The sequence below is a fragment of the Sander lucioperca genome, chromosome 13 (assembly GCF_008315115.2).
Source record: "Sander lucioperca isolate FBNREF2018 chromosome 13, SLUC_FBN_1.2, whole genome shotgun sequence".
In the NCBI taxonomy this organism is placed as follows: Eukaryota; Metazoa; Chordata; class Actinopteri; order Perciformes; family Percidae; genus Sander; species Sander lucioperca.
In genome coordinates, this window is record NC_050185.1 from 4285797 (window position 1) to 4313397 (window position 27601).

At 42.0% G+C, this 27601-nt stretch overlaps 2 protein-coding genes across 3 annotated transcripts; both read left to right on the forward strand.

The window, feature by feature from the left end:
* The first annotated feature begins 6591 nt into the window (after positions 1-6591).
* On the forward strand, positions 6592-8716 carry LOC116058155. Of its 2 annotated transcripts, none has more exons than XM_031310855.1 (2): positions 6592-7413; positions 7942-8716. In XM_031310855.1, exons 1-2 carry the CDS (start codon positions 6931-6933, stop codon positions 7957-7959), a joined length of 501 nt encoding a protein of 166 aa, XP_031166715.1. In that variant the 5' UTR covers positions 6592-6930; the 3' UTR covers positions 7960-8716. The 2 variants fall into 2 exon arrangements, with proteins under 2 accessions (XP_031166715.1, XP_031166714.1); XM_031310854.2 differs by lacking the exon at positions 6592-7413 and adding an exon at positions 7434-7751.
* An 11749-nt stretch (positions 8717-20465) lies between these two features.
* LOC116058154 (collagenase 3-like) lies at positions 20466-23606 on the forward strand. Its single transcript, XM_031310853.2, has 10 exons — positions 20466-20596; positions 20742-20992; positions 21089-21237; positions 21505-21633; positions 21746-21907; positions 22493-22604; positions 22717-22850; positions 22967-23126; positions 23245-23348; positions 23447-23606. Exons 1-10 carry the CDS (start codon positions 20498-20500, stop codon positions 23554-23556), a joined length of 1410 nt encoding a protein of 469 aa, XP_031166713.1. The 5' UTR covers positions 20466-20497; the 3' UTR covers positions 23557-23606.
* The last annotated feature ends 3995 nt before the right edge of the window (positions 23607-27601 follow it).

Sequence of the window (27601 nt, forward strand, 5' to 3'; positions counted from 1 at the left end):
TGAAGAACCAGGGTTTTCGTCTTCCTCCTCCTCCTCCTCCTCCGATGAATCAGCGATTCCCTCATCCGTAGGTGTAGCGACTGTGCCGGCCTCATTAGTGTAGTCCTGAGTGGCCTCATCCTCATTAGAGTCACACACACCCGTGTAGTCCTGAGTCGCTGTCTCGGGAGAGGGAGGCGGACACACCAGGTTTTGACCGTCCGCCTTTGAGGAGGCAAAGAGGACCCGCGGGGTAAGGTTTCTCATCCATAGGGTAGGGGGTCTCATTACTGTGGTTGTTGTTGAGCTAGGCATCGTTGCGATTTTCTTCTGTTCGCCGTTGAACATCTTGTCAAGTTCCGTTGTTGTCTGCTTCGGTCTGCTTCAGTCTTTATAATATTGTAAGGGGGCGTGGTTAGGAATGTTCAGGAAGGAGGTGTGGTTAGGAAAATTCTGGAAAGGAGGTGGGGTCGGGAAAGTTCCGGAAAGGAGGCGTGGTAAAAACAAAAGTTCAAAAGTTTAAAGTTTTTTTCACAACCAGGGTATTTTTCCATCCGCGGCTGCTAAGGAAGAGACTGGTAACCCTATCCTCCATCTCCATCATCCGCTCCACCCATTCCAGGGCTGGTAAGACTAGCACGGTTCGGAATAAACCGCAGTCTGGATTAAATCTTTGCAAAACAAATAATTCGCAGGCTCTCTTTACTTCCGAATCCCTGGATAGCAGAAGGGCCTGGAACCACCATCGACCCGAGGTTGTGGTAACAGACGGCCATGTTGATCCAAGACGATGTTCATCTTAGCCAAGTCGCTATCGCTGGGGTAATTGGCCGATCTAGGAGGCGCCGCCTCGGTATTCTCTTCATCATTGTCACAAATGTTTACATCCGTCTCCTCCTCCTTACATTCTACCATAACCGTTTGAGTCTCTTTTTCCTGGGTCGCTCCAGCCACACCCTCATTTTCCTTATTGGCGTTACTCTGAGAAGTACCAAATTGTAGCAACGTCTTCATCACACCCCAGTCATCAAAGGTCATTTTCACCATGACGGTTGAAGGAGACAATTTCTCCCCTTCCTTCAGCTGATAAAAGCAGAGTTCACCTTCTTCGTACTTGAAGACATAGCCCCAGTCTCCACACATTCCACTCGGCTGTAGAGACCATTCCTCATGCAGAGATTCAGTCGGAGGCAATTGGCTACGACACAGATACAACGTGCATTTCTTTGGAGCTCCGGGTGCAGTAAGAGCGTCTTGGAATATCGTTATCGGAGTCTCGCAGATCAGCGAAGAAGACCACCTGCTGGAGGCACCTCCTTGATACGGACTCAGTGGAGAGCCAACTTCTTCATCAGCCATCTCTGAAGCAGCGCTATTGAAGTTTACATTCATGATGAGTAGAATGAAAGGCCGTCTTTCTATGTTTTAGACCAGAAAAGACACCCTTTTTATCCTTGAACCATACTACTTGTTGATCCACCCCTCTTCTCTCACTGGCTCATTTAAAAAAATGCAATTTCCCGTATCACGCCCATTGGTTCATTTAAAAACACGCAATTTCCTGTATTGACGCATTAATATGCAGTTTCCGGATTCCTACTCTGTAACATCCGGTCTGAGGCACGCCCTCTTTCTCGAAGCTTCCGGAAGGATTGCGTCAGAAACATCTGGCAGATGTAAATCACGTTTTTGACAGCTCGTGACCTCTTGACCTGCAGGTCATCCATCAAACTTTATTACTTCCTGCATATTTGTTTGACAGAAGAGGGCCTCTATTACTCTCTCTGGAGGGAACTTTAGCATGGATAGTCCCTGTCATGTGTGGAATTGCCTCGCATTGCCAGAACTATCTCCACAGCGCTATAAGGTCTGGCTATGTCACATGTACATTCTGGGATAGGAGAAAAAAACATTTCTACATTTCTTTTAACCAATCACAATCGTCATGAGTGGCGCTAAGCTCTGGACGCAGCGACGGTGGCTCTGCTAAATAGTCTTGGGAAGGACCCCGCAAAAGAAAATGCCACATACAATATTAAATGAAGTTAACTGTTGACACAATACAGTAATGTAAGCTATTTAAATCTCCGTGTGTATTTTATTCATAGCCATCCCCACCAATTGGTCCCAAAACGTCCCAGTGAGAGAGGAAATGCCGTTAACATATTCTTTGTAAATCTTTACAATCATTCACTGAAAGAACCAAGCAGGCCTGCCTTGTTGCAACATCCAAATTTTCCTTAAAACTTGCCATTTTCAAGTTTGTTGTTGTTTCCCGAAGCGAACGGAGTGTGAGAATGGTATCACACAGAGAACCAATGTCAGGCAATTATCCTGGAAATGTACTCTTGATCCTCTATCTATAATCTATCAGTGTAACATCTTGACTTCAACTTACCCTGAGGATGCACGTTACACATTTCTGAGAGACAAGAAATATACTGATCTTAGTCTGGGAGAAAAGGGTCTTAAAGTGCCCATATTATGAAAAAAACACTTTTTCTGGGATTTGGGGTGTTATGTTGTGTCTCTGGTGCTTCCACACACATACAAACTTTGAAAAAAATCCATCCATGGTGTTTAGAGTGAGATACAGTTTCTGAATGTGTCCTGCCTTCAGTCTCTGGGTGAGCTGTTCAAAATCGGCATGGCTTGTGACGTCACAAGCCGAAACGAGCAGGCTAACCGCAACCATTAGCTCGTAGCGTTAGCATGCTAACGCTAATGCTAATGCTAGCATGCTAACGCTAGCATGCTACCTCGTTCTCAGTAGCAAAGCACTGCTACAACACACACAAGTTCACCATAATCTACAAAAGAACTACTTACATGTGCGCCCTCATTTAGAAGTCTCCCAGCTAATCCTGCCTTGTAACTGACCGAAGTTGTAGAAACAGCCTTTCTTTTACTGTCTATGGAGCTAGCTAGCTGACATGATCTACATCTGAGCTACTGGGCATGTGCAGTGCAATCAAAGAAAAGAGGTCTCACTCTGTAGCTAAAACAGAGACCAGGTGAAAAGAGGATCTGCAGCAGTGAGATAGAGCACTGCAGTACAACACAAATATGGTGTTTTTTGAAAATTAAACCATGTAAACCTATTCTGGTACAACCTTAAAATACAATTATGAACCTGAAAATGAGCATAATATGGCTGCTTTAAAGTGCCCAGCCTGGCACAGGTTGGTCTGATCACAGCCCTGGAAGTAGCTTTAGTAAAAACATTGCATCTGTAATCTAATCCAATGGCTTAGGGAGGAGGTTATTCGCCAGTATGATGATGGTTGTGAGTGGTGTGTGCCAAAAACAAGTTCCAAGATGCATTCACCTACATAGTGAAGCTGATGTTGCCAATCAGAATACACCATGTCCTGCGGGAGGAAAGTCAACGCATGTCGCAGCCAAAACAAAAGAAATACATTTCTAAAATTAGCCATGAATACTCAGTCAGTCAGCACTCTTGTCTCATTCGTTTTTAATTGACCTAATTAGTTTTCTTCCAGAGTTCTTACTTTAATGTAAGTAGTAAATGGACTGCATTCATGGTAAAATGTTATAGAAAAAACTGTAGTCAAAGTGTATTCTGCAATTTTCCTATTGTTGTTAAATCTGTGAAACTTTCTTTGCATCATTTCATTAGCCTGGCTATCTGCAGACCAAGCTCAATCTTTTCAGATTAAACATTAGTCTGGGGAGTCTGCTCTGTATTTTCTACTGCGCAAGAGACGTGATCAATGGCCATAGTTCAAATGACTCTGTAAGCAATTGGATAGTCCTTCAACCAATCAGACCAAGACGTAGCAGCGACAGCGGCATCAACGGGTTGCTGCACTTCAGTGGACGCCATGTTGAATGTAAACAAGAAGCTGCTTGGTCGCTTCTCTATCGTCATCATGTTAAACCCACCAATAGCGCGCCAGGTGGATAAGCCAGTTTATGATTGGTTCCCAGGATAGATAAATGTACAGGTTTCCAGCCTGAGCTGCAGGGCAAAATCAAATCGCCGGCAGATCGGGCTGGGCTTACCCAGACTAGCATTTCATGATATTGGCATGATATCAAATATGCCAGATGACTTTACACTTGGCGGCCTCAAGTGGCCTTGAGTACCAGATTTCTTGCAGGTGTACATCATAAGTTCGATAAATCTTTGCGATCTGCTGGGAGTGTTGCTCCTCTGTGTTCTGATAAGGCAGGGTTTTTTTTACAGATAAGTTTAACTAAATGTATACTCAGTGCATATTTAAAAAATGTAAATAACCTGGATTAGATAAATTGTGCTTGTAAAAAAATATATAAACTGTCATGTAATGGTGGTAAATAGCCTTTTGAACAAAAATTACTAAGAAATGTATCAACAATTTTAGATTGTCCGCTATTTGTTCCTGAAAAGACTTACTACCCTAAACATTTACATAAAACAAAAAATATTGACCAAAAGAAACACATTATAAAAGCACATTTAAATAGCTACAATTAAATAAAAGCAAGCTAAAATAGAATAAGATAAGGTATAAAATACAAGCTACAACAACACTAGGCTAATCCCAGGGAGGGTGAAGGGGGAACAAAAACGGGAGTGACACAGGACAGCAGGGCTCGGGAACAGAGAGCTGAGGGCAACGGGAACCGTGAACAGAGGCCGGCAGCGAAGGCGAAACTCCTCAAACAGCCGAGCAGAACGGCGAAGGCTTAGTCTCCTTGTAAACCGGGCAGACGAAGGGACAGCTGGCCTGGAGTCAGGCGACGGGTCAGCTGGGATGAAGACAGGTGACGGATCCGCTGGGCTGGAACCAGGCGAAGGGACAGCTGGGCCAGGGTCCGGCGACAAGGCAACCGAAACATGAGTTGGCCAAGTCACCGACAGAACACGAACAGGAGTTGGCCGAGCCACCGACTGAACACGGGGAGCAGGAGTCAACCAGGCAGTCATCAGAACATGGGGAACAGGAGTTGGTAGAGCTGCCGACTGAACACGGGGAGCAGGAACCACAGTCACATTCGCATGAGTCGACCCAGGAATGCTACTCCCAGAACGCCCTCCGGGTCTGGACCGAAAACAGGTCTTAGCACAGGAGTCCCCCCACCCCTTAACAACCCCCAAAGTCCAGTCAATGTGAGGGTTGTGTTTGAGGAGCCATGGAAACCCGAGGATAATCGGGTGTTGGGAGGAATCTACCAGAAAAAAATCAATAGTCTCAGTATGTAGGTCAGGGAAAACCAGAGTCACAGGAGTGGACTGACGAGTTACCCACCAGAGCATCCGGCCATCCAGCGCTGTGGCCCTCAACGACGCAGACAGCGGAACAGACTTCAGTCCCAACCTTCTGGCAAGAGAAAAGTCCATGAGGCTAATAGTAGCTCCGGAATCCACCATCACCGCCTGAGTATTGGAGACCCCAGAGGAAGACAGAGGTACAGCGAACCTGGGGCGAGAGGGAACACCAGAAATTGCAGCATGACCCACCAGGAACCTTTCCCTTACTGGCGAGCCCCTCTCTCTTACTGGGCACTGACTGATGAAATGACCCAGCTGGTCGCAGTAGATGCAAGTTCCTTCCCGGATTCTCCTCTGTCTCTCAACAGGGGTTAACCGGGTTCTACCCAGTTGCATAGGATCCTCACCCGTGGAAGCTGGAAGCGAAGCAACGTCTGGCGTGAATGGCGGTGGCGAGGAGCGCCCCATACCCGAGACGACCATTCTCTGATCAGCCAGTGGAGAATCCGTGGAATCGAACCTCTCCTTTTCATGATCGAAGCACCATTTGTCTACCTTGATAGCCAGGGCGATGAGTGCGTCGAGGTCCTCTGGAAGATCCAGTGCCGCCAGCTGATCCTTCAGCGCACATGACAGACCACACAGGAAGGCATCCAGAAGAGCAGCCTGATTCCACCCGCTCTCAGCTGCCAGCTGGCGAAAGTCAATAGCATAGTCCGCCACTCTTCGTTTGCCCTGACGAAGGCTCACCAGAGCCCGGGCCGCTTCTCTGCCCGGAGTAACATGCTGAAAAATCTGTGTGAAAGTCTGGGTGAAGCGAGTAAACGAGTCACACAGGGGCGAATTCCTTTCCCACTCTGAAGTAGCCCACGCCTCTGCTCGTCTGGACAGGTGGGAAATCAGGTAAGCAATCTTTACCCTGTCCGTAGGATAGTGGACAGACTGGAGCTCAAAATGTAATCCACACTTTCTGGTTCTGGTTGTCTGAATTTCTTTTGAAAGTGCACCAGATTGATGCATTTAAACGTTAAAATAGACAAAATTTTCTTACAGGGGAGCATGCCCATGGACCCCCCTAAGTGCAGCTCTTGGGCAGTGTCCCCGTTTTAAGTTTACAAAGATAAAAACATTACCTGTTTAGGAGATATTTACACTTCTGAGCTGAAAATGTCCCCGGATTTTGTCTCAGAAATCTGGTCACCTTACCCTTTGTTCAGTCCAAAATAGCAGCGAATCAGCTCGGCGACCCAATGAAAGTCAATCATCTTCTGTGGATTTTGATATCTACTGTGTCATAGACACGGCTCACGGCTAGCTGTCAATCTGGATAATGTTCTTTAATGTCAGATGTGTTCATACTCATTGAAAGAACATGAAGGGAAGGGAAACGAGGCGATTGTGACTTTATGTGAACAGTTTGTGGTGGGTTACTCTGATCATTGTTTATGTCAGTGCTGCTAGTGAGCACTTCAGCTTTCTGCTAGAGCTTTAGCTGCTCAGTTTTAGTGCTAGCTGCTACCTGGATTGTCCTACAGAAGGTTTAGGCTACAGAAGATCTACGACTCCAACTATTATTATGCTATCCATTACAGCAATAGTAGGAGAATTAGCCTTTGAAAAGATATTCACTATTTAACAGTTTGTTCTTCACTTAACAGGTCCATCATTCACAGGCTCTTAACACTAAGCCACCATGGCCATGGGTAGTGGTGCAGGAGGCAGGGACTGTCGTCATGGCACACTGCACTTGTATGGCAGGGCTGGGAGAGGTGTGCTCCCACGCCGCAGCACTAATGTTCTCACTCCTAGCTGGTGTTGAGCACAGAGAGGGACAGGCATGCACAGACAAAGCATGTGCATGGGAAGAGCCAAAGCAAAAACTCGTGAAATATGATGAGCTATCAAACATCTTTCAAAATAAGGAGAAAGATAAAAAACAAGACAAGCACCATCACATGAAAGCATCCACTGATGAGCTCAAGCTGTTTTTTGAACAGCTCCACCACAGTGAAAACCAGGAGGCCATCCCTAAGAAAAGTGCCATTTTGTCAGTTGTTGAAGGCCATTCTATCAGATACATGCCCAAGACTGTACAGTTGGACATGCCACCACCTCTTCCTACGCTGTACTCAAGCACCAGGCTTGAATTTGATTTGCCCGCACTGCTGGAGGAGGCTGCTAGGATTTTTGAGGAGCTGCATCTCACTCCTGAGCAGGTAAGATATGAAAAAGACTTCTTTAACAGTGGTTCTCAAACTTTTTCTTGTCATTCCCCACCTTGAAGGGTGGTAATTGTCAAGCGCCACTTGTACCACATCATGCTTTTTTTTGTAATTACCATTACAACCCTTTTGATGATTCAGCTATTTTTGGAGTGTTTGTTAGTTGAGGAGAAGACAAGAGAGCAGAGAAAGTCCAGGGTATGGTTTGATCAGAGAGCAGGGAGAGTTACCGCATCAGCATTTCATGAGGCAGTCAGGACAAAGAATTCTTCATCGCTGATAAAGAGAGTTTGCTATCCCCAGTCTTTTCGCTTTTCAACAGCAGCAACCAGGTATACAGTTTAGAAAGTAAGACATATTAACCATGCCTTTTTCTTGCAATTCCATCATGAATACACTCCATGAATTATATTTTGTAACATATATGTAACAGCACTATAGTCTATTTGGGACAATGAAGGCTAGTTGGTTTTACATAAAGTTTGAAATATCATTGCTGACAGACTTACATGTTTTCATCAGATGGGGTCTGCAAAATGAAGACACTGCCAGGGAGTCGTACCTGAAGACCATGCGAGATCTCCATGTGAACTTCAGCATTACAGCATCAGGGCTCATTATCAACCCGGACCTACCATGGCTAGGAGCATCGCCAGATGGTGTGGTGACCTGTGATTGCCATGGAAGTGGTGTGCTTGAAATAAAATGTCCTTTTAATGCTAATGGCCGTGCTCTCAAGGAATGTGTCAGTGACCCACATTTCTGCCTTACTGTGACTGCGGAAGGTATGACCCTCAAGCAAGATCATAGTTACATGTACCAACTGCAGGCCCAAATGCTTGTAGCTGAGGTAATGTATGGAGATTTTGTTGTGTGGACACCACAAGAAGTTTTTATGCAACGAGTCCAATTTGATCAATACTTTTTTGATGAGGCCTACACTAGGATGGAAGAATTCATTAGAAAAGGGGTACTGCCTGAGCTGTTGGGTAAATGGTTTACTGTGCCACACCTCTCCTCAAGTGCTAACCTTGAGAAGGCACCTGAGGGATGTTACTGTGGAAACCCTGTTGATGACACAGACATCCTTTCTTGCACATCTGAGCAATGCAAACAAAAGCGCTTCCACAAGTCATGTCTGAAGCTGAGCAGGGTGCCAAAGAGTTGGAAGTGTGTAGAATGCAAAAAGCAAACAAACAAGATATGAAGTTAGCAAGGCAGCTTTATTTGTATAGCACATATCAGCAACATTAAAGAGCGGTTAAAACCGATAATAAAAATAAAAACAGATAAAATACAAGAAGTTACAGTGCAGTATACTAAATTAAACATTAAAGAGCAGTTCAAAACAATTAAAAATATAAAAGCAGATAAAGTACGAGATTTCAGTTTCAACAATGCAACTTCAGTATAAGAAATGAACAATTGTTTAACCCTCGTTATCTTCCCGTCGACCGTGCAACTTTATGTTTTTCTGGATAAAAATTTAAAAACTTTTGTTGCTTTCCCCTCCGATGTTTGTCATTTTTTTCTGCGCCTTTTGACGTTTTTGTAGATTTAATTTTAAGAAAGTAGTGGGCTGATCATTTATTTATTTATTTATGGAACAACCACGTTAGTTTCCTGAACATTTGGTTGAAAGAAACCCACTTTTCCGATACTTTATTTTTTTTTTTTTTAAATGCGTCAAATTTGACCCGAGGACAACAGGACGGTTAAAGAAAGGCAGCCAGCCTTGATTTAAAAGAACAGAGTTGCAGCTTTTATAAATGAATTAATTGATGTATTGAATTGATATTACATTCTTTTTTTTCTTCTTTTGTCATTGTATATATTGTATGTTGTATTGTGTGCATGTGTTTGTAGTCATGTAACAAATACATTAGATCAATACATCTACAAATGGACAATAAACAAATAATTATTAATTGCATGTATAGTAGTTGTTCATTGTAGTTAAGAGTCCACACAAATACTAAAGAGATACTATATACATTAAAAATTTACAAGGAAAGCAATTGTATCACCTCTCTACTCTGTAGGGACGACAGATGGGCAAATGTTACAAAGAGCACAGCAAACCATTTTACCATTTTGTCAATGGAGGGCTGTCCTTGCCCGCCAGCTTGGCAGAGGGACAGAGGGATGGTGGTCTGAAGAATAGTGTACTTATTCCTCACCAGGCCAATGACTCGCTCCACGTGGATCCTGACGGCTGCGAGTCTATGAGGTTCCGATTGTGCCAAAAATAAGGCGACATGCTATATGTCTATGCTACATGTCGTCTTCCATGTCTATGTGTCTTATTAACTGTCTATGTCTATGTCTGTCTGTCTATGCTATGTGTCGTCTTCCATGTCTATGTATCTATTAACTGTCTATGACTCAACTTTTGTCTGTGTCAACTCAACTTACTCTTGTCGTCTGTCCTTGTCATTTGACTGTCGTCTTGCTGTGTCAATGCTGCATGTGTCATGACTATGTGTTGTTTCACTCTGTCATTGCTATGCGCCGTTGCTATGCGTCGTTACGATGTGTCGTCTTCTCTCTCTTGCTTCGTGTTGTTGCTATGTGTTGTTGCTATGCATCGTGTCACTCTGTCGTTGCTTTATGTTGTTTCACTCTGTCGTTAGCAAGAGCTAACGTTAGCTAGCAAGAGTTCCTGTCGGTACACGATCCGTTCTGCCTGCACGATCCGTTCTGCACATGCGCAAAATGTTCGCGCATGCGCGGTTGTACGAGGATTTACGACACTGCACGATCTGTTCCACGCTTCCGGTCGAATCTTGTGCATGTGCAGAACGGATCGTGCAGGCAGAACGGATCGTGTACCGACAGTTCCGACAGTTGATGTCACGCAATCCCAGCATGCACCAGTCAATATCAAAACACCCAGAGTGATAGAGAAAGACACTTTCTATCTCCATGGCTCTGAAAACACCCATTGGAGCTGAGCTCGAGCCAGAGTTAGATCCCCAAGGGGAAATCATTTGCTGCCTATTTCAATAAACGCTTTGATTCAGCATGGTGGATAGCTGCTGTGCGCCGGGATGCCAGAACCATCGGGAAAAAGATAATGGATAGCATTTATAGGATTTCTAGCTAAAGATCCCGAGAGAAGAAGTGGCTAAATGGATTGCTTCCATAAAACGTGCTAGAAGCAAACAGAACCAAACCGAGCGATGGGAGCCCACAAACAATGGATTTCGGTAATGCTGTGACCACTTCATATCAGGTAACGTAACAGAAATATCTTATCTATGTAGCTAGCTAGCTAGCGTTAGCAAGCAAACAGGCTAAAACGGTTTATAACAGTTGAGGCTAGTAGGGATACAGCTGCTAGCTAGCTACGTTCCTTTCCTTTCTAGCCACAACCAGTAGTTATTACGAAAAGGTAAGTTCTACCTATGCAGTATGGCATGGATTTTGTGTGGATTACAAAGGCTAACGTTAGCTAACCTAAAAGAAGCACTGTATTCATATTTAAATCCTAAAATCTCAGACTATACTGACTGATATTGCACTATTCCTTCCCTCTCTTTTGTATATTTTTTGTAAAATTGTAAATTCTATGTGTATATGTTTATACTGTACCAAACAGTATAAACCAATTGTAACAAACTTGCCTTTGCATTGATATGTCGTAGCTGCACAAAAGTGATCAATTCACCAAAAAGAAAGAATTAGTCGTGAGAGGATTAGAAAAGGAGTTGGCCCACAATCTTTATTTAGAAAAAAATAGACAAGACAAGCGGGACAAGACTAAACGTTGTACATTTGGTGACATGACAGGGAACTGTAACAGCAGAAGAAAAGAAATCAAGGGGTGATATGATAAAAAAAGAAATGCTTTTAAATAAATATAACTAGTGTAATACTTATTTGTTGTCATTATTGCCTAATAGTCATTATCGCCCTAGAACAATTAATCCTCCTTGGTTTAGGTATCTTACATTCACCAACACTGCACCAACAGTCCACAGTATTACGCTATACGCATACACAGCATGTTGCACATCGGCACCAATCTGCAATACATTACGTCAATACAGTGTTTGAAAAGCTTTGAAACAGCGGTCAAATCAACGCCAAAATAAAAAAAGACAAATGAATTCTCATCTTAATTAAAGCCAGCATGTACTGCTGAAATAATGTTAGGGTAGACTTACATTTGAGATAGGGAGCTACAAAATGAACACTGTCATTAGTGAGGATATTAACCTTTTTATCATTGTTTTGTAGACTCATCTAATAATAATAATAATACATTTTATTTATATAGCGCTTTACATGGTACTCAAAGACACTTTACTCTTGTACAGTATAAACACATAAAATTTACAATTTTACAAAAAATATACAAAAGAGAGGGAAGGAATAGTGCAATATCAGTCAGTATAGTCTGAGATTTTAGGATTTAAATATGAATACAGTGCTTCTTTTAGGTTAGCTAACGTTAGCCTTTGTAATCCACACAAAATCCATGCCATACTGCATAGGTAGAACTTCCTTTTTTTTTCTGTATCCCTACTAGCCTCAACTGTTATAAACCGTTTTAGCCTGTTTGCTTGCTAACGCTAGCTAGCTAGCTACATAGATAAGATATTTCTGTTACGTTACCTGATATGAAGTGGTCACAGCATTACCGAAATCCATTGTTTGTGGGCTCCCATCGCTCGGTTTGGTTCTGTTTGCTTCTAGCACGTTTTATGGAAGCAATCCATTTAGCCACTTCTTCTCTCGGGATCTTTAGCTAGAAATCCTATAAATGCTATCCATTATCTTTTTCCCGATGGTTCTGGCATCCCGGCGCACAGCAGCTATCCACCATGCTGAATCAAAGCGTTTATTGAAATAGGCAGCAAATGATTTCCCCTTGGGGATCTAACTCTGGCTCGAGCTCAGCTCCAATGGGTGTTTTCAGAGCCATGGAGATAGAAAGTGTCTTTCTCTATCACTCTGGGTGTTTTGATATTGACTGGTGCATGCTGGGATTGCGTGACATCAACTGTCGGAACTCTTGCTAGCTAACGTTAGCTCTTGCTAACGACAGAGTGAAACAACATAAAGCAACGACAGAGTGACACGATGCATAGCAACAACACATAGCAACAACACGAAGCAAGAGAGAGAAGACGACACATCGTAACGACGCATAGCAACGACAGAGTGAAACAACACATAGTCATGACACATGCAGCATTGACACAGCAAGACGACAGTCAAATGACAAGGACAGACGACAAGAGTAAGTTGAGTTGACACAGACAAAAGTTGAGTCATAGACAGTTAATAGATACATAGACATGGAAGACGACACATAGCATAGACAGACAGACATAGACAGTTAATAAGACACATAGACATGGAAGACGACACGTAGCATAGACAGATAGCATGTTGCCTTATTTTTGGCACAATCGGAACCTCATACGAGTCCCCTTGTTGCCTCTAGCTCCAGTATATGCATCTGTTGCTTGCCTTTGGTAAACGCTGGTATTTTCAATTGAGCACAATACAGACCCACTGTCTCTTTCACATCGAAGCCTCTATCAGCTAGAATGACATCTCCTGGTGACAATTTATCAAGAAAGCCACAATTTTCCGTTATGTGCTTGTCACTTGTGCGACCTCCCCATCCTTTTGACACATAAGATATAACACCTTGTGGTGTTATTGAGATCAGGTATTTTGCAGTGTTGAACTGTGAGTATGTCTGTGCACGGCATCTTAGGTTACTTGGCTTTTCTATAAATATTTTGAAACAATCAATGATGGAGGTGCAGTTCTTAAAGTTATTTCTGAAACACATTGGGAGACTATTTTGAATTTGTTCTTTTGGTGGCCATAAGATTAGATCTGATAATCTGAAATACATTAAATCTAATGAGCTATTGAACACTCTGATGACAGTTGACTTTGATATTCTAAATAAGTAAGCAAAAAAGTAAAGTGGCACAATTAAGCCTCAGTCTCATTAATGTTAGGATCAAACATTGGAATGGGGTGATTGATTGTCCAAATTTAAGAAATTCTGATAGAAAATTCAACAAAACAATTAATTTGGCGAAGGATGGAAGACCTGTGAGTTCCAGCACCATGGTGTCACTATCCCTGAATGCCTCCTCATTCAGGGACCGCTGCTCTGCCCTGGCCCTTAACTCACGGACCTCGCCTCGGAGCCGTGCACACTCACTTTCCAGTGCTGACATCGTAGCCTGGCAGGGCCTGTGTCTTTAGTATAGTTGTGGTCAGTGAAAGTAGTGACCTCATGCTCCTCCACGTCAGCCACATTGGTGGTTGAAGGGTCAGCAAGACTGCTGCAGGTCTTGCGTATCTTGCGCTTCATCAGCTGAGTCTGCTGAAACTTTTTGCAGGCATAACGTTGTTTATCCCTCTCCCTCGCCGAGGTATGTGCAAAAAGACTGGGCACAAAATCTGGGCTCAAAGGATTGTCCTGTTTTGCTCCTAGAAAGTCAGAGCATAGTAAAATAAAAGATTACATGTGTGAGATATTGTACAACCTGAGTCTCTCTCTCTTAGAACCTATGTAGGTTGTAATAAGGGACAGATAAGGAAACTGGGAGGTTTAAAACTACTGGGTTTAGCCCAATAATTAGTTCATTTTAACTGTTAGGATAGCACTAAGCAAATGGTGGCTGATAAATCTTTTCATGAAATTAGCTACTATATGGGCTAAACAAAGGGACTTGCATAGGTAGACTGAAAAATTAACTTTGACATCATCCTACTTTCGGGATTTGTGTTTATGTGAAATATAGGTTTAAAGGACAATTCTGGCGCAAAATGAACATAGTAGTTAATAACGTGTGTACCGAGTCGACCGTTCTCTGGGATGTTTTCATGCAAACCGGAAATTAGCTAGCTGCTAACGCTAGCTTTTGGGGCATTTGGTAAATCACTATTTTATACCACTAACAAGGCTCAAAATATCACCACACTTCAACGATAGCATAATGACGGTCCCTAAATGTTAACCGAAGCATTAAGAACTTTGTAAGTGTACAAACAGTTTATTAAAAAGATAGATTATAAAGACTGTAGCCTACATGTTTACATGCAGATGCAATTGGACGCAGTCTTTATAATCTTCTCAATGCTTCGGTTTACATGTAAGAACCATCATTATGCTACCGTTGAAGTGTGGTGCTATTTTGAGCCTTGTTAGTGGTATAAAATAGTGACTTTCCAAATGCCCCGAAAGCTAGCGTTAGCAGCTAATCTCCGGTTTGCGGTAGCTTGTTTCGTCTCTAGCTGCTAATAGCTAGCTAGCTACGTAGCTAAATTGAGGCGAAGGCTTACCTGACACAAAGTGTTCATTGCATAGTAAGGTGTGAGACGTGGGTGTCCAATGATCTCTTCGAATGACAGCTAACCACTTCTTTCTTCTATCCTTTTCTTTTGGTATAGAATAAAATACCAGTTCGGGGTTCCTCTTTCGGCTGTTGTTGCAGCCAATTGCACAACATATCGCAGGCATAACTGAGACCGTTGGTCGTAAAGATGGCGGCGCAAAGCTATAGTGACGTCATGTGACCCGAATGAATTAGTCTCATGTAGTGGGGGCTGGGTTGTGTGCAGAACTTCAGGTGTTCAGCCTTGCACTGTTTGCTCTTGAACACACCTCCCTAGTATCAAATTAGCTCCACCCAGACCAAACCCCCCTCATTAGCTGAGTTTATTTAAAGCAGCCATATTATGCTCATTTTCAGGTTCATAATTGTATTTTAAGGTTGTACCAGAATAGGTTTACATGGTTTAATTTTTAAAAAAACACCATATTTTAGTTGTACTGCACCGCTCTCTCTCTCACTGCTGCAGATCCTCTTTTCAGCTGGTCTCTGTTTTAGCTACAGAGTGAGACCTCTTTTCTTCTTCTTCTTCTTCTGTACTATCTTTGATTGCACTCGCACATGCGCAGTAGCTCAGATGTAGATCATGTCAGCTAGCTAGCTCCATAGACAGTAAAAGAAAGGCTGTTTCTACAACTTCGGTCAGTTACAAGGCAGTATCAGTGTTGCCAACTCTTTTCCAATGAAAGTCGCTAGCACCAGCTCCAAAAGTCGCTAAAAGTCACTAGATGACGTCATGCGCTCATTTGCATATTGTTGACGTCATTACGCAATCATTTGTATAAAGCTTAGTGGTTGTGTCAGCAAGGTAGATAGAAAGAAATAAAACTCTTTAGCCAAATAATCACAAATTCAATACAGGAATTTATTTTACCTTATAATTATTACTTAGGTAGCCTATCTTTGAAGTAAAAAATTCTAAGAAATTCTACAAAGGGAGGGCAAAAGATCGATAAAGAATTCTCAAAGAAGGCTGGCTTGCCCAGGTCCAGGCCAGCTCAGCGGCGTCTTTCTCCCGTCACGTCCTGCTGTCTCTCCTACCTACACCGGCCCCTGCACACCCTGACCCCCCCTCCCCTTCTAACTGCCTGCGCACTGTGCACAGAGCTGCTGCACATGAGGAGAGAGGGGAGAGGCTGCTCCGCTGCTCCTCTGTCACAGAACAGAAGACTGTTTTGGCGGCTACAGGAGAGAAATACCTTGCGTTGTCGCTGGACAATACTGGTGACTTTTCTACAGAAAGTCGCCAGATTTGTCGCTAGTCGCTTTTTTAAAAAAAAGTCGCTATGGGGGTCTGAAAAGTCGCTAAATCTAGCGACAAAGTCGCTAAATTGGCAACACTGAGCAGGATTAGCTGGGAGACTTCTAAATGAGGGCGCACATGTAAGTAGTTCTTTTGTAGATTATGGTGAACTTGTGTGTGTTGTAGCAGTGCTTTGCTATTGAGAACGAGGTAGCATGCTAGCGTTAGCATTATCATTATCATTAGCATGCTAATGCTAACGCTATGAGCTAATGGTTGCGGTTAGCCTGCTCGTTTCGGGTTGTGACGTCACAAGCCGTGCCGATTTTGAACAGCTCACCCAGAGACTGAAGGCAGGACACATTCAGAAACTGTATCTCGCTCTAAACAGCATGGAAGGATTTTTTTCAAAGTTTGTATGTGTGTGGAAGCACCAGAGACACAACATAACACCCCAAATCCCAGAAAAAGTGCTTTTTTCATAATATGGGCACTTTAAGGCACCTGTGCCATCATGGCTACCTCTTTGGTGTTCTCTGCCTGTCAGTTGCCACATTGGACCCTCTCTGTGATCATTTAGGTAGGTGAGTAGATTGAAACCATGTGTTATGCTTTTAAGACACGTTTGATGTAGTTTGCCTGTCTGACAGGAATTTAAAGTTCCCCTGCCTGGAGTGGTGTGATGTGTTTCTTGGTCTACTGAGCTCATGGTGTAAGATAGGAGTAACCAGCAGCAAGTTATGACTACTGAAAGTAAGTGTTATTAAACCTGTTTTTAACATGGAAATGTTTTCTGACTTGTAGGTTGTCAGCTGCTGTTTTGCCTTGGTTTAGTTTCTTAGTATTTTAATTTATTTGCTACAACTTTGTTAAAGTGCCACCAGGCGGTACTCTCCCTGTTTGGTCTGCTTGTATTTTAGATATGACCAACTGTCCCTCCAGAAAAACGTGATTATGCGATCGCATAATTCAATGCATAATCAGCCAAAGTCCGCATATTTATGCGGGGGCCGCATTTTTTCAAATACGCCGCACTTTTGTTGCATAAATTGCCGATTTCCGCGCAAAATATGCGGGGCTTGCATGATTTCATAATCCCCGCATTTTCGTTGCAAAAAAGTCACATATCTTAGCAGAAAGTTGAAAAATGTTGCGTTTACTTCACACAAGAGCAGCCATTTTCCCCTTTTGCCATAATGTTGCCGTAATTACACGACTTGAACATCATCGAAAAGCTGCAGACCCCGCGATGAAGCCATGAGGAAACCGCAATTTTTGCAAGTTCCCGCAATTTTTGCAAGTTCCCGCAATTTCATCACATAAAATTGCATAAATATCCCGCATATTCCATCGCATTTTTTAAGAAAACGTGCCGCATAATCAAGGATTTTTGCCCACAACAATCACAAAAAACTCCGCATTTTTCTGGAAGGACTGGTTGTTGGTGTATCTTTGGTTTTGTGGTTTCCTTTTCAGTGGAGCTAGTAGCCAGCTTGTGGTGGAGGCTAGGCACGCTAGTGTGGGTCCCTGCACAGTTTCCCAGTGATAATGACACTGGGACATGATTTCCGGTGACAGGATTTGCAGTGAACCGGTTTGCAGTGACTTTATCGACTATAGTGAGCACATGTGGTGGGTAAGTTGATGCACCCCTGGAACACACCCTGAGTTAGATTGTCTATCCACAGTTGGCCTCTGCCCACTTCCCCTTAAGTATCTGGGAGTTGTTTTTAAAAAAAATGTACCTTTTTAAATTGTCAACATGGTAAACTATTTCTATATCTTCTACCTAACTTTGATTATCCTAATTTGACTCACCTACATTTCTAACCACCCTCTTTTCAGGCATTTCCAGTCTTCAATTATTTAATTTTCAATAAATATTTCTTTTTGGAACCACTTCTCTGTCTTGCTTCAGTCAACGAACCTGTGTAGCCTTTGTTTAACAGGGTGTTAGTTAAAGTAAAAGTAAAGCATATCTTGGGTTGAAAGTCCTCAGGTGGTGTTGTCGGATAGTTAGATAGCGGTTACTCCTGTAAAGCCACCGCCCTGGCCACACTCGCATTGACAGACCTTCCTCCACAGCTCTTCGAAGGAGGGTCTGGCTAGTCCACACAGCATTCTGGGATGGGAGAAAAACGTGCTCTGGTTTATTAGCATTTCTTTAAACCAATCACAATCGTCTTGGGCGGTGCTAAGCGCCAAGTGGAGCCACGGTGCCGCTGAAAAATGCCTCAAAGAGACATCTGGTGGTATTTCCGGCAGAATGAGAGCAATCCCGGAAGTGGAACTTCGTGGATATAGACGATTTTCCTATAGACGTCTATACAAGCCAGTTAGGTTTTTCAACCAGTGGAGTCGCCTGCTGGAAATGAAATACTATGCAGGTTTAAGACACTACCGCTTTGGCTTCACTTTTCAGACCTGGAAGCTCCGTCCAATATTTTTTACAGTCTATCTATACATTTTACAGCAATCCATCCAGTAGTTGCAGACATTCCACTAGAAAGAATCTGCAAAGTAATTTCAATGCATCCTAAGGGGACATGTATATTTGTAGTCCTACCAAATCAAGCAAACCAATCAAATAGTTGTAGAGATATTTCAGTCTGGACCAAAGTGGTGGACCCACTGAACAAGAAACAGACAGACATCGATAAAATATTGAATGGCGCCGTTTTAAAAATTGGATTTTACTTTTATTAGTAAGTGGGAGGAAGAGTCTCTGGAGTTTGAGTTCCAACATTTTTTCCTACAATACCACCAACAGCTGAAAACGTACCTCAGGAAACAGCAGTGGTGATTCATGCAAATAATCAAGTTGTCTTACCTGAGACAAAACCAGTGAATTTGTTGTTCCTGTTATACTTGATAGCATGACATGAATTTTGGTTGCCGGCTGTAACACAAACCGTTTTAACACCTAACTTTTTCCGGTACATCACACATTTCATGAAGGCTGACCCCTGTGTGAGTTTGTGAATATAATGCAAGAATTAGGTCCAATATATATTCAGAAATAATTACAATAAAACATGTTCCATACTTTGAAATACAATTCCAGTGTAGGTTTGTGGTCTATGCTCTTTAGAACCAAATATGGTAATTTATCTCCGATATATGTAATGCCACCAAGTGGCCAGAGAATCCTGTGTGTGATATAAATCTGCCAGTAATGACCTGTCTAATAATCTCCTGCTCACTGAATAATGCAGGGGTGGTAATAACGGCAGCATGTAATACAGTGTTGTAATAGGAACTTAATGATAATCCCTGAAATAGATACTAACATCACACACTGACAATTCAATATTCCACTTTTAAAACGGAGAAGTAGATTTTACAAAATGTTTTATTTTTTTAAATACGCAGCACAGACATCAATTGGTCACATTAAGATTTACGTTTTGCAGCATTACAAATTATAAATATATATCGTTGCTGTTAGGCAGAAACCTTGTATCTCCATATTTGGCAGTTTATAAAAACATTTCATGAATCAATGTTGTTGGTCACCCTTCAGTCTGTATGTGGGTTTTACAAATGAAGAGTGACGAGAGTTCATCTGAATTCCGTCCGTAAGGGAAATGGCTCATTCAAATGTTATTACGTTGGCCTTTTCTTTCATTTCCTGAAAGTGGTTTTGGACATACAAGGTTTTCACCCGACAGTGACGATATATTTAAAATTCCTTCGATTTTGTTTATCTATTGCAACGCTTTCATCCTCGCTGTCTGTGTTTACTGTGTCGTTTTCCTGGAGACATAAGTTGCACAACCAAGAAGACAGTACTGCTCCTCCCAGTGTCCAGCCTTAGGAAACAACTACAATGTAGTTTTCCACCCAACAATAATGTACAAATCTTACATAAATAGATGCATAAATACATATTAAAATTGATTTTACAGATGTTATAAAGAAAATAATCTAGTCGACATAAGGAAACTTCTCTCACTTGTAAAATAGTTCCTTTGGATGCGTTACAGTCCCCGACAATATGTCACAGAACAAATTGACCTTAATGTAATTATAAAATCTATGATCTTTCTGAAGTGATAAATATTGACCCACAGCTGTTAACCTTATTGCTGCAGCGGTATAGCTGTTGGGAAGTGGTTGTTGAGTAATATCAGACATCATGATGAGCGATCTGTGGCATCTACAAATACTCCATCACATGTCAGAAGGACTTGTTCATGACATGATGCAGCTTGTATGTGTTTTCTCACGATTATTTTAGGGATGTGGCTGAGAAATCATAAATAAAGTCTTGGGGATTTTTTTAGGGGGGGTGGCTGAGAAATCAGAGCAATCTTCTGTCATCTTTATATGGAAAACTTCTTGAGTCACTGACTCTGGAAGGTAGTTACTCAACACACCCACTCCCCAATATGCCCACTCCTCAGCCTATATAACAGCTGACTTCCAGCACAGAAACACAAGTGGCATTCAAGGAGGAAGCATGAGGTCTTGCAGTCTGTGCATCATCCTGAGCCTGGCGGTGGCAGTTTACTGCGTGCCTGTATCACAAGTCACTGAGCAAGATGAACATGATGCAGAGGTATGTTTGTTTACTCCGTCTTGAATGTGCTCTTACTGTTTTGCATTTAGGATGTGTTCAAGATGTGCACTGGGGGGAACTATTGTTTTTCAACATGTTCTGAAGATGATTACTGACCAATAAGTATTCTCATCTTCTTTTCCAGAGCTACCTGAAAAGATTCTTCAACCTAACAGAGGAGAAAGGTCAAACTAGACGCAGACGGGAGATCAGCGAGGTGAGCAGGAAGCTGAGTGAGATGCAGAGATTCTTTGGCCTCCACATCACCGGGACGCTGGATGCTGACACCATGACGATGATGAAGAAGCCCCGCTGTGGCGTCCCAGACACCAACATTGCCAGTTTCTCCACGTTTGGAAAAAACCTTAAGTGGGAGAAAAACAGCCTTACCTACAGGTGACTGATCTGAAGAGAAATGTGTGAGAGAAACTTAATGTAGGCAGTGCATGTTGTTAATTATATAAATATAACTAACCCTTTTCTGTCCTATAGGATAGAGAACTACACACCTGACATGTCTGTGTCAGAGGTAGACGACTCCATAGAGAAAGCGCTGCAGGTTTGGGCCAAAGTCACTCCTCTGAGATTCACAAGAATCTACAGTGGCACCGCTGACATCATGATCTCTTTTAGCCGCCAAGGTGAGAGCACAATAACTTTTCTTGTGTCTTTCCCAGTTATATACTCTCTCTGTGCTCAGGGTATTGGTTGTGAATTCCAATAAAGCGTCTTTGCTGTAACTACATGCGTTTGCTGTGTCTTATATCACATTGGGCAGCTGATCAATAATAGCGCTGAGATGCATTTTAAAAACCATGTTCTGATTTGCAGTTTTTTTACACTAATTCATGGCTTGCAGCTCTATTTGGTTTGGGAAACCTGACATGAGTATGATTTCTTGTCAACAGCACATGGTGATTTTTACCCCTTTGATGGCCCTGATGGCACTCTTGCCCATGCCTTCGCCCCAGGCCCTAACATTGGAGGAGACGCTCATTTTGATGATGATGAGTCCTTCACTTTCCGCTCAAATACCGGTCAGTTTGTTCTCTTTTACTCACTAACTGCTACTGTCAGTGTATGTTTCGACATGCTATAATAATGGAGAGGAGCTGTAACTAACCTGTACTTCTGTGTTTCCTGCTGTAGGCTACGTCCTCTTCCTGGTGGCTGCCCATGAGTTTGGCCACTCCCTGGGCTTGTCTCACTCTGTTGATCCTGGTGCTCTCATGTACCCTGTGTACTCATACAATAATCCAGACACCTTTGTTCTTCCCCGGGATGATGTCAACGGGATCCAGTCTCTCTATGGTTAGTACTAACGGCCTGGATCATCCATGCCTGTTTGCAACGCATTCTCGTTAACCGGTTTGTATCGTATCCGAAAATGTATGTACACCAATTTGTTTGATATCCTATGAAATTACGACCGCTGGCTGGTCACATGACGATTAAGTTTAGCAGTCAGTTAAGCTTATCTGCATAAAGGTTACTGTAAGCCGGGTACAGGGCACAGTGAGGAGACGGTCCTTTTAGGGGCTGTTGCAGTTGAATTTAGCCGACAAACGATTAACGTCAGTTAAGTTCCGGCACCAGAACAATTAGTTAAGATTAGAAAAAATGATTGTGGTTTTGGTTTAAACACCTGTCCCCTCCAGGGACACAAACACACGTATCATGGGTGAAAGTCTCACCAGAGCGGTCTTATTCAGCAGCATTCAACATGGTGCATACAGTACAATACAATACAATACGTGCAATACATACAAATTACAGTGCATTACTTTTTGTAGCTGTATTCACGAATGGTTCAAAAGAGCAGCCTGTTGTACACACTTGATACCACTTGGTTTTATGTCATAGTTGTAATGAGATTCTGATTTTTATAACCTCCAGGTCCAAACCCTGATAAACCTGAGCCCCCCACCACCCCTGATGCCTGTGATTCAACCCTGGTCCTGGATGCTGTCGCCACCCTGCGAGGAGAGATGCTCTTCTTCAAGGACAAGTAATGCAGACATACAGTAGAAAAAAAAATCTGAATGCTGAAGTCCATTAAGAGTGTTTTCTCTGCACACAATATGAATTATAAACTACTTTATGTTCTTGTGTGTTCTCAGCATCTTCTGGCGGAGCTACCCTCAGAGCAATACACCTCAGCAAACTCTCATCACAAACTTCTGGCCCGAAGCCCCCACCAACATCGACGCTGCTTATGAAAGCCAACAGTCAGGCAGAGTCCTTCTCTTTAAAGGTATGTGTTCTCCTTATCTACCTGTGGTTCCTAATCTGACAATATTGTCGAGACTGCCTTATGTATCTTATGTACATGCATATATTAAAAAGTATTATCTTCTGATCTTGATACAGATCGGAGAGTGTGGGCTTTCAGTGACAATGATCTTGTGAGAGGCTATCCTAAACCAATTTCCAGTTTTGGTCTGCCCAAAAGACTGAAGAAAATCGATGCGGCCCTCTATGACGTGGAATCTGCCAAGACTCTGTTCTTTGTAGGCAGCTCTTACTACAGGTGCGTTCAAATGATAAAATGATATGAAATGAATTCAGGTGGCGTGACGTAGGTGTGATATTTTACAAGATGGTTTACAAATTTTGAATCAGTCTAATTATTGTCTGTGTAATCTCAGTTATGATGAGGCCAAGAAGACCATGGACCAGGGATTCCCCAAGCGAGTGGATCAGACATTCTCCGGCCTGACCAGCAAGGTGACTGCAGCTCTCCAGTACAGAGGTGAGTAACATTTAAAGCTGACCTGAGAATTCCAAGTCAAAACAAACAAAATTAGATTTTTTTGGCAATTGAACTAACATTGAGTCTCTGTTCTGCAGGTTTTACTTACATCTACAGCGGTCCGTACATGTTTGAGTACAGCCTGAGGACCGGGAGGTTGTTCCGTGTGCTGAGGAACAACTACTTCCTGCGCTGCACTAACTTCTAGAGCAGTTTACTGGCCAAGCTGCTTATGTAGCCACTCTGAATGAGAATGAAGGAAACAGTTAAAATGTCCATGCCTATGCAATAATATATCTTATAATATAGAATTGTATTTTTACACACATATGGGTTCATACTGGATATATGCCCTTCCTGAGAACAGCACCTTATATGTTTTTTAAAATGGTATTTTTTTCATTTAATTTAACTTTATTTTATCTAAGTTTATTTATGTCAAAGTCCTAATTTAATTACTGCTGTTGTTTTTGTTTTATTTTTGTGTTTAATGTAGTTGAAGTGTGGAACTTTGGAGCATGTTAACGTAAATTTATTTTCAAATATTAACATTGTTACAATTTTAATGTCTACACAGATTTGTACGTCACTATAATAAAAAATATGATTTTATGTTTGTACTCAAAAAACCAAATAGGACAAAGTGAAAAGAAATTGCCACCATGAATTGGAAAATAAAGTTTTTTTAATACATGTTTAAGTATGTTTTGTTCTTATTTTGCATGCAGATCAATCCTGTTTGTCATGAAATTGCTTTTGCAACTTCTCAACAACACTGACATTTAATGTAACCGTAGAAATCTGAAAAATTACATTTTCTGTGCAGTATTTCATCTGCAACCTTATGTGGTCCATTTTTAGATCGGCTTTTTTAATCTTTTTCTCTAAGTACACGTTGTACAGTTGTTTCAAAGGGAGCTATAGGAAAGTCATGGGCCAATGCTGAACATCTTACAAAGCCAAGTTGGGCTGTGGAAGAGGATGGCCCCTCTTCCTCATAATCCCCAGAATTGCTCTGTAAATACATCTTTATATACCTCATACACTTTTATTTATATTCATATTTCCACTGGGGTAAAGTAGGAGGTTGGAGCAGGGGCAGAGCCAGACATTGTAAACATTCGGGGCTCAGCCCAAACCTGGGGGGGGTCCTGCGGGAATGCCCCATTTACGTGCACTATTTTTCAAGCCATTTCAGATGATGTAATGCTTCAAAATCTGTACCTTATTTGGGAAAAAACGTGATAGTTGCCCAGAAAAGAACTATCTCCACAGCGCTGTAAGGTCTGGCTATATCACATGTACATTCTGGGATAGGAGAAAAAAAACGCTTTAGGTTGTTTACATTTCTTTTAACCAATCACAATCGTCTTGGGCGGCGCTATAAGCTCTGGACGCAGCGACGGTGGCTCTGCTAAATAGTCTTGGGAAGGAACTTGTTTTGGTGGAACATTTGCACCCCGCAAAAGAAAACGCCACATACAATATTAAATGAAGTTAACTGTTGACACAATACAGTAACGTAAGCTATTTAAATTAGCTGGATACATGGTTAAACCTCATTGGCTCTTACCAGTGTATCTCCGTGTGTATTTTATTCATAGCCATCCCCACCAATCGGTCCCAAAACGTCCCAGTGAGAGAGGAAATGCCGTTAACATATTCTTTGTAAATCTTTACAATCATTCACTGAAAGAACCAAGCAGGCCTGCCTTGTTGCAACATCCAAATTTTCCTTAAAACTTGCCATTTTCAAGTTTGTTGTTGTTTCCCAAAGCGAACGGAGTGTGAGAATGGTATCACACAGAGAACCAATGTCAGGCAATTATCCTGGAAATGTACTCTTGATCCTCTATGTATAATCTATCAGTGTAACATCTTGACTTCAACTTACCCTGAGGATGCACGTTACACATTTATGAGAGACAAGAAATATACTGATCTTAGTCTGGGAGAAAAGGGTCTTAAAGTGCCCAGCCTGGCACAGGTTGGTCTGATCACAGCCCTGGAAGTAGCTTTAGTAAAAACATTGCATCTGTAATCTAATCCAATGGCATAGTGAGGAGGTTATTCGCCAGTATGATGATGGTTGTGAGTGGTGTGTGCCAAAAACAAGTTCCAAGATGCATTCACCTACATAGTGAAGTTGATGTTGCCAATCAGAATACACCATGTCCTGCGGGAGGAAAGTCAACGCATGTCTCAGCCAAAACAAAAGAAATACATTTCTAAAATTAGCCATGAATACTATCAGTCAGTCAGCCAGCACTCTTGTCTCATTCATTTTAAATTGACCTAAGGGACTGTTCGTTATTTAATTAAGGGGCCACCGGAGGAGTTTTGTGGCCTCTAACCTAAAAAGACGTGACCCTCCCCTCATCAGTAATAATTTTCCTATGACCCTCCAAAATTATTTGAAAAAGAGGAATGACCCTCCCCTTACATGCAAGTTTGTACTTAGCAAAGAAGTACAGATACTATTTGATTTTTACAGCCATGACATACACGCGTTAACCTCTGCTTTCTCATCTTACACATCCCACTCCTCTGTTATGGTGTGGTGGCCATTTCAGTAGATTTACTCACTAATATTGTTGTGGAAACACAATAAGCATGGAAACTAAATGCACACTTCATGCATTACTGCATTACTTCAGATACTAAGTTCCTCCTCTAGTAAACTAGTATTCATATGAAATAAAACAATAAAACATTGAGACCATTCAGCAAAGGACACTGGGAAATAACAATTCAACACTGGTTGCTATGGACTTGTCACTAGGCTTCGTCATTGTATATTTTAGCACATAGGTAAAGCTGCCGAAGCTGAACATTATATTCCAAAACATATATGTTTATTTTTAAAGCAGATTTTAAATTACATTGTAACAATTTAACAATTCACCCTTATGAAATCCAATCGCGGCATGGCTGTTTTGGAACGCAATAGACAGACGCTTAAACTCAACTAAAATGTAACAGTGAACAATCAGTGTTGGACCTACAGTCTGTTGAGATGCCTCTCCAAACTCACCATAAAACGTTAAGACACGTTGAGAAAAAATATCCGTATTTTGCCGTAATCCAACGACACGGAAAAAAGAATAATCCACAGAGATAAGTAGATCCACAAAAGGTAAATAATATGGTGTATCCAGCAAGGCCTATACGAGCGTCACATTCACCAGCCAGCTCCAAACAGGTGAACGAGGCCTCTCCACTTCGCCGTTTAAACAAAGTGGAATAAACGTATAAAAGTCCAAATCTACACAAAACCCGCAATCAATTAGTAAACTGACATCACATGTATATACATGGCATTTAGGAAACCTTTATTGCAAGGTTGGCACGGCAAGATGTCCAGACTAGTGCAACAGTAACTTTCGTTTTTTTGCGTCCTGCTGCTCCCATCGTCAGCCAGGTAATATTTTTTTACTAAAGCAGTATATGAAATCTGATGTATTACCTATCACCATTTAGTTGTTTTGTGTTATTTAAGATATTTATAAAATATCTGGTCATGCCAGATGTAATTATTCCACTCATTTTTTAAACAATGCAATTACCTGTTTGAGCCACCAGGGGGCATTGCTCCTCCTGCCCCCCCCCCCCAGCAAACTCCGCGTATGCGGTCAGAACCATCTGCTAGGGGGCCGAGACTGAGAGCTACATGGATAAATATGCACCAAACAAGCCACTTTGAAATTTTGCTCTTTTCATGAATAAAAAAGTTGGGTGACCCCCCCACCCAGACTAAAAAATTTTGGATGACCCTCCCCTCAGCATAAAATAAAAAGACCTGACCCTCCCCTATTTTCCTCCGGTGGTCCATTCCATAAATACCGAACGGTCCCTAATTAGTTTTCTTCCAAAGTTCTTACTTTAATGGAAGTATAAATGGACCGCATTCGTAGTAAAATGTTACAGAAAAAACTGTAGTCGAAGTGTATTCTGCAATTTTCCAGTGGGCTAACTTCTACTGTTGTGAAACATCTTGTTCTAGTAACTCTTTCCTGGCAGCATTTCATGACGTTGGCATGATATCAAATATTCTAGATTACTTTACACTTGGCGGCCTCAAGTGGCACAAAGTTATAACTGTATTTCTTTTAAAGTTTGAACATCATCAGTTTATTTTTAGTGACTGTCAAGTGGTAAATGAGGAAAGTTATTTAGGCATATATGTAGAAGGGTCATCCATTAGTGGTTGCTTCATTTATTTGTGTGAATAGGAAAATGCAGACATTTCTGTA